This window comes from Belonocnema kinseyi, chromosome 6, assembly GCF_010883055.1.
Source record: "Belonocnema kinseyi isolate 2016_QV_RU_SX_M_011 chromosome 6, B_treatae_v1, whole genome shotgun sequence".
Taxonomy (NCBI): domain Eukaryota; kingdom Metazoa; phylum Arthropoda; class Insecta; order Hymenoptera; family Cynipidae; genus Belonocnema; species Belonocnema kinseyi.
The window spans coordinates 26,711,806-26,719,657 of NC_046662.1; the positions used below are offsets into that span (position 1 = coordinate 26,711,806).

The following is a 7,852-nucleotide window of genomic DNA, read 5'->3' on the forward strand; positions in this document are numbered from 1 at the left end:
AGAAAGATTTCAATGATTTGACAAATATTACCAAATTTTTCAGAAATATTTTAAAGATTTCACAAAGATTAAAAATATTTCGCCAAGATAGCGGATAGATTTGAAGGATTTCATAAAAAATTCGGACAGATTTCAAAGACAGTTCACAAAGACTTGAAGGATTTCAAAAAGATTTCGGTAATTCGACAAATATTACGAAATGTTTCACAAATATTTTAAATATTCCGCTTAGATTTCTAAAAATTTCTGAAACATTTGACAAAGATATTAATAAATACGTAACGATTTGAAATATTTCGCAAAAATTTCAGAAAGGTTTCGAAGATTATGCTAAGATTTCTGATAGATTAAAAAGATTTCACAAATAATTAAATGATTTTTCAAAGATTTCAATAAGTTCACTAATACTACCTAATATTTCAGAAATATTTTAAATATTTTGAAGATTTCGGAAATATATTACAAGGATTTAAAATATTTTCCCAAGATGTCAAAGATTTCAAATATTTCGCAAAGATTTCGGTTAGATTAAAAAGATTTTATAAAAATTTCAGACAGATTTCAAAGAGTGCACAAAGATTGCAATTACGTAAAGATTTCTAAAAGATTTCAGAGAATTTTACAAAGATTTTAATAATCTTTCAAAGATCTAACGAATATTTCAAACATTTCGCGAAGATTTCGGATGGATTTAAAAGATTTCACAGATATTTAAATTATGTGGTATGAATAAATGAGAGAAAACAGTGCAAAGGATTTAAAAGAGTAATATAAAGAAATTTAATACTGAGTAGTGTTTTTAAGAATATTCAAAATTGAATTCTATATGTACAATATATAAAAAATTAATGATATGAAGAAATAATTGAATTTGAAACATCTATCTCTCGATATTTAGGGCGCGCGATCCAATCAGAATATTGCTCGGTCGAGGTTGGTGCTCCGTACCTATTGCGCGGGGCACGCAACCACATCAGAATATTTTACGATCGCGACTGGTGCGCCGTGCCTGCGGCACTCTCTTCTCGCCGTTTCCAGTCTCTTATTTTTAATTTGAAAATACGCTAAAAATTTAGAATTAAAAAATATTTGCAAAAGTATCAATGGATTTCAAGTGTACTTTCACATGAGATTATAAGAAGTCTGGAAAAATCGTTCCTTTGTTTCATTTTCTAAACTTAATTTCCTATAATCGCGAAAAAATTATATGAAATTCATTATGGTGTAATCATTATAGGCTTCTGCTAATTTTTCTATTTAATTTAATAATTTAAATAATAATAGTTTTAATTAAATTTACTATTAAAATTGTTTATTTACCAATAACTCCACCCGCCATTTGCACTTTTGCTTCTTCAGATTCTTTGTGTAATAGTGTACCAGGAACATTAAGAATATTTACAATATTCGGCGGATTTGGAATTTTAATGAATTCCCTATGCTTCCAGGACCATTCTACTAAAGAATCTGGAATTCGCGTGTTTTGAACATGTAGCACTCTTGCAAATTCTTCTTGCAGTTCCTATTGAAATTTTTAAAATTAAAATGAAAAAAACAATTTGGCGAATTTCAGGGATATCAGTTCGTCTATTTTTTGAGCTAATTTCTTTTTCTCCCTTTCCCCCCTTTGCTCACATAAATTTGAAAAGTCTCTTAAAAACCTAAAATCGGGAATTTTCAGCCAATTCTTCCACTTACCCGTTTTTTATAAGGTTTCGATTCATTTTTTAATAATCATAAACAGATATTGAAGAAAGTCGAAAACAAGACGCTTTGAAAAAGATTTTTTCTACCAATGAATACTAATTTGAAAAAAGATGAATTTTCAAATAAAATGATGACTAGCAAAAAAAAATAAAAAACGAATTTATAACGAAAAAGTTCAACTTTTAACCATTTAGTTGAATTTTCGACAAAAAAAGATAAATTCTCAAAATAAAATGTATTAGCGGATACTTCAAGCAAAAAGGTCTTAATTTGAAATAGAAAAGAGTTGAGTTTATCAAAAAAAATATGACTTTTCAACAAAATAGTTGATTACAATTTAAGATATTTAAATTAGATTAAAGTAAAATTTCAAATTCTATTTAACGTCTAATAATCAAGTTAATGTATAGAGTTCCTGAAAACAATAGCAAGAATCCAACGACTAGATTTGGAAAACCACCATAACATTTTCCCATTGTAATTTGAAAAAATTTCTCTTTAAAAAAATTGTTCTAAAAAGAAAAAAAATTTCGGACAAATATAAAGAGGATATTTAAAAGATTTTTAAACAGGATCTTTTTACAAATTACAATAGGAACATTTTATTGAGGATTTCCAAATTGGGTCTTTGGATTTTTGGCATTGTTTTCAGGAATTTTATGCATTTAAATAGGTGATTTTTGAACCAATTTGTTGAGTTTTCTAGCGAAGAGACGAAATATCTACAAAACAGTTAAATTTTCAATAAAAAATTATAAATTTTTCAGATAAACGTTCATTTCCAACTCGATAGTTAAATTGCTAGCCAAAAAGAATCAATTTTCCACTAAATTGTTTAATTTTAAACTAAAATATGAATTTCTAAGCAAGAAGATTAATTTTAGACAAAAAAGACGAATTTTTACCAAAAGACATGAATTTCTACTAAAAGGATCTTCAAACAAGACTTAAAATTGATTATTTACGAAAAATGTAATAATATAATAATACTTTATTTCTGCTTGGAAATGATTTTTTTAAGCTGAAAATTTAACTATTCTACTTTTAGTTGAATATAAATCTTTTTCAGTTAAACACGCAACTACTCGGTGAAAAGTTTTTTTATTTGAAAATTCAAATGCTTAGTTGTACATTCATCTATGCTGAACTTTGTTTTATGCAATTTTCGACAATATTCATCACTTTACCTGGAAAATAATTTCTTTGATTAAAAATTAAACCATTTGGTTGAATTTTTTTTTATTGAGAATTCATTTCTTGTCTGAAAATGTAATTATTTTATCGTTGGTTACATATTGATATTTTAAATTGAATATTTATCTTTTCTATTTGAAAATTTTTCTTTTTTAGTAGAAAATTTATCTTCTTAGTTGAAAATTGCTTTTTTTTGGGTGTTCAATTTTATTGTTATCAATTAAAAATTTTAAACCATTTTGATTACATGTTTCGCTAGGAATTAATTTTTGTTGTTGAAAATAGATATTTTGGGGTATAAAATTGTATTGATCTATTTAATTTAAATTTAACTATAATGTTGGAAATTAATTTTTATTGGTAAGACTGAAATTTTCTGTATGGAAATGAAACTATTCTATTTTTTGGTAGAAAATGTATCCTTTACAAGTTAAAAATTCAACTGCTCACTAGAAAATTCACGTATTATAAAAGTTGGTCTATTGGGGTAGAAAATTAATTTTGTTTTTTGAAAATTCATGATTTTGGTTACGGACTCAACTATTTAGATAGAAATTCTTTTTCTAAGCTGAATTCGACTGGTTAATTTTTTTCTTTTTTGTTCTGTTCAAAATTTAGTTTTTCAAACTGAAAATGTAGGGATTCTATTTTCCGTTGAAAACTAATATTTTTTAGTTAAAAATTAGAATATTTCGTTGAAAAATCATCTTTCTTGATTAAAACTTAATTTTCTTTTTGAAAATGGTTCTTTCATCTATTTTCAAAGTCAAATTTCATCAAAAATATTTAACTTTTAAGCTTAAAAAATTAACTATTTTATTCGCAGTATATCTATATTTGGGTAGCAATTTAATCTTCTTTGTTAAAGATTCTACTAGGTTCAAAATTCAATAATTTCTGAAAATGAACTTTTTTTTTCAACTGCTTTGTAAGGGAAATGAACTATCTGGTTAATATTTAAACTATTTATTTGAAAATTTAATTGTTTTGTCGGAAATTCGTTTGTCTTGGTTAAAAATTATTTTTTTGTCTGGAAATTTATCTTTTCTATTTGAGGTTGAAAATTTATCCTGTAAAAGTTAACAATTAATAATTGGGTAAAAAATGTATGTATTCTTCTGAAAGCTTGTCAATTTGGATTCAAAATTAATCATTTTTAGTTGGAAATTCATCTTTCTTGTTTGAAAATTAACTTTTTCTAAAAATTAATCTTTACCGTTTTAAAGTCCATTTATTTATTTACCTATTTATTTATTTATTTATTTATTTAAGGATTAATTTTTTTTAATTGGTCTTTTTTCTTTGAAAAATCAAATACTTGATTAAGAGTTGAAGTGATTTGTAAAAAAAATTAATTTTTATTTTGGTTGAATCTTCATTTTAGTAGAATATTGAATTGTTTGGTCTTAAATTAATTTTTTGGCCACAATTTATATTTTTGGGTTATAATTGAATTGTTTTGAACAAAATTCATCTTTCTGGTTTAAAAATGCAACAATTTTTTTAGAAAGTTTAATTATTTGGTTCAAAATTTAATTATTTTGTTGTGAATTAGTTTTTCTTGGTTAAAAGTTAATTTTGTGCTTGGAAATTTAAATATTCCATTTTTTATTTAAAATTGATCTTTTCTAGTAGAAAATTCAAGTTTTTTTTAAATTCGTCTTTTTAGGGAGAAAATTACTCTGCTTTGTTAAAAATTCAACTATTTTCTTAAAATATGTATTTTTTGATGTTATGGTTGTCGTCCAGATGTCTACTGGTCAAATAAATTTAATTAAAATAGTATAATATAAATAATGTTAATAGAATTATACTTTAAATAAGAACTAAAAAAATCAATATTTATGAAATATTAATTTTAAGTCTTTTTTCCAAAATCTGTTGTTCATTAGTTTAAAATTCAACTATTTCGTTGAAAATGCATGTATTATGTTAAAAACTCGTTTTCTTTGATAACAAATTAATTTTGTTTTTGTTTAAATATTCATGTCAATTGTTGAAAAATCAATTATTTTAGTTTTCCATTTTACGTTGAAAATACTATACTTTTTAGTTTGAAAACTTCCCTATTTTGTTAAAAATTTGACTATTTGTTTAGAAAAATAATCTTTTTGTATGAAAATTTGTTCATTTGTTTAAGGATTCAAATTGTTTGAATTCGTCTTTTTTCGTTTAAAAAGGAAATACTTAATTTTTAGTTGAAATCATTTGTAAAAAAATGAATTTTTATTTTGGTTGAACTGTTTTGTACAAAATTAATCTTTTTGGTCTAAAAATTCAACAATTTGTGAGGAAGTTTATTGGTTGAAAATTTAATTATTTTGTTTGGAATTAGTTTTTCTTGATTAAAAGTTAATCGTTTTTGTGTGGAAAAAGTTTTCCATTTTTTTTGTGGAAAAAGTGTTCCATTTTTTATTTAAAATTTATATTTTCTAGTAGAAAATTCATATATTTTTTTTTAATTCGTCTTTTTAGGGAGAAAATTAATATGCTTTTTTTTTAAATTCAACTATTTGGTCGAAAATATAAAGTTTTTTTTTCAATTAAAATCTCTTTTTGTTGAAAATTCAACTGTTTCGTATAAAATGTATCCTTTTGGCTTGAAAATTCAACAATTTGATTAAAAATTAAATTATTTATTTGCAAATAATATTTTTTTATTAAAAACTTATATTTTTCTTTTAAAATTAAACGATTTTGGTAAAAAAATCAAGTTATTTATTTAAAAATGTAAGCTTTTGTTGGAAATTCGTTTTTTTTTTAATTGAAAGTTTTTTTTCGCTTTAAACTCTGGTCTTTATTAGTTAAAAATTTATGTATTTTATTTTTTATGTTTTATATAAATTAATTTTCTTGTTTTGAAAATTGATTTTTTTTGGTAGGAAAATCAAGTATTTCAGTTCAATATTTAAAATTTTAGTTGAAAATTCTTCTTTTTGGTTAAATTGTATGTTTATAAGTTGAAAATTTAACAATTTTGTAAAAAATTCATATATATATATATATTTTTAAATTGGCTTTTTTAGGGAAAAAATTAATCTTCTTTGTTAACAATTTGGCGTTTCTCGCTAAATTCAACTGGTTGATATTTCGATTAGTTTTTCAATTAAAACCTTTCTTTTGAAATTTTAAATGTTTTGTAAAAAAAATTGGTCTTTCTGGCTTGAAAATTCTACAATTTGGTTAGAAATTAAACTATCTGGTTAAAAACTATATTTTTTGTTGAAAACCGATATTTTCGGTTTAAAATTATTCTATTTTGGTAGAAAATAAAATTAGTTTTTCGAAAATGTAACTATGTTGTTAGAAATTCGTTATATTTCGTTAAAAAAAGGTTTATTTGAGAATTTAAGTATTTTTTCCAAAATCTGTCGTTTATTAGTTTAAAATTCAACTATTTCGTTCAAAATTCGTGTATTATATTAAGAAATCGTTCTATTTGATAAAAAATTAATATTTTTTCTTTGAAAATTTATCTTTTTTGTTACAAAATCAATTATTTCAGTCTAGTACACATAATTTTAGTTGAAAACTAATCTATTTCGTTCAAATTTTTTAAAAAGTTGACAATTTCCATAATTTTGTAGAAATGTTGTCTTTTTAGGGAGAAAATTAAAATTCTTTGTTAAAAATTTAACTATTCTCTTAAAAATTATGCGTTTTTCGATAAATTCAACTGTTTGATAATTTTTTTTTCCATCACTCCACTTTTTTCCTAATAATTGATACATAAAGCATCGTAGTTTAAAATCATCAGTAATAACGCTCCCTTTGAATCCCCCTTTTTTGAAAAAAGTCACTTTTTTGCCCTAAACCTCTGTGATCCCTGAAGTGTTTATAAATTAATATTTAAATTTTCATACGGCTTCCGTCAATTGTAGTTGATCATCTGGCTTCAAAAATCTAGCTCTCATCCATTCATTATCACCTCCTGTTAAATCACTTCGTGAAATTCGACTTCGCGATTGACTAGCCTTATCAAATCCAAATTATTATACGTTTATTACAATTTAATTTTTTAATTAATTAAAATATAACAAAATGTTACAGGCTAAATAAAAAAGGTTAGTTACTCACATCAGACATCCTAGAAAGTTGTTTTTTCGGAAGCCCTGGAATCGCATTCGTTTTTGTAGGATGCATTTTTTCGATAATCTAATACTTTCTACTTAGTTCTGTGAGTTTATAAATGTATAAAAATGAATTTTCTTATGATGGTGGAGCTATCACTTGCACAGTATTTATCGTCCTTTCCGTATCCTAGAGCAATAACAAGTAACTAAATACGCATTTGAGGAATAGTATTATTTTTAATTATTATCTGGCTTAAGAAAAATATAATTGTAAAAATAAATTTAATAGATTTTTTGGTATTCTAGTCAAATAATTTGAGAATTATTTGAATAAAAAATGATTCATTCTCTTATATCATTCTCCATTACTTTAACGTTACTATGGATATCGTATCTGAAGAATAACATTTATCTTCAGACTACTGAGGTTATATTTTGTAATTATATTAATTTGTGGATAATAGATTCAATTTCTTACAAGAACATTAGATTTAAAAATATTTAATTTCATTGTCATGAAGTGAAAGTTGTAGTAATGTGATTGTCAAAAGGTAAAAACAAATAAATAAATTTAAATATGAGCATCATATTTTTTACAATCAATTTTATAGTTTTTTAATTTCAGACTTGTCAAATCACCAAAATAGATTAATTAAAAAAAGTTCAATTTTTAACCCGAAAATATGAACTTTTAACTGAAAACTAATATTTTATATTTTAATACAATAATATTTATATTTTAAACTAAAAACAGTTTAATAAAACAAACGAATTTGAAAAAATAGTTACACTTTGAACCAAAAAGATAACTTTTGAACAAATCGGATGAATCTTCAACCAAACAAGTGAACTTTGAACAAAGTTGTTTACTATTGACA

At 23.6% G+C, this 7,852-nt stretch overlaps 1 protein-coding gene across 3 annotated transcripts in view; it reads right to left on the bottom strand.

The window, feature by feature from the left end:
• The window catches only part of LOC117174746 (dynein intermediate chain 2, ciliary), a 31,715-nt gene extending 24,208 nt beyond the window's left edge, over positions 1-7,507 (bottom strand). For 2 of the 3 annotated variants that reach the window (XM_033364088.1, XM_033364085.1), the window contains exons 1-3: positions 6,979-7,249; positions 6,765-6,875; positions 1,321-1,522 (exon numbers count right to left, since the gene is read on the bottom strand). In XM_033364088.1, coding sequence (XP_033219979.1) covers positions 1,321-1,522; positions 6,765-6,875; positions 6,979-7,044 — 379 coding nt within the window. In that variant the 5' untranslated portion in view covers positions 7,045-7,249. Of the gene's footprint in view, positions 1-1,320; positions 1,523-6,764; positions 6,876-6,978; positions 7,250-7,452 lie in introns of those variants that run through there. The other variant, XM_033364086.1, reaches the window with a different exon arrangement.
• Between the last annotated feature and the right edge of the window lie 345 nt (positions 7,508-7,852).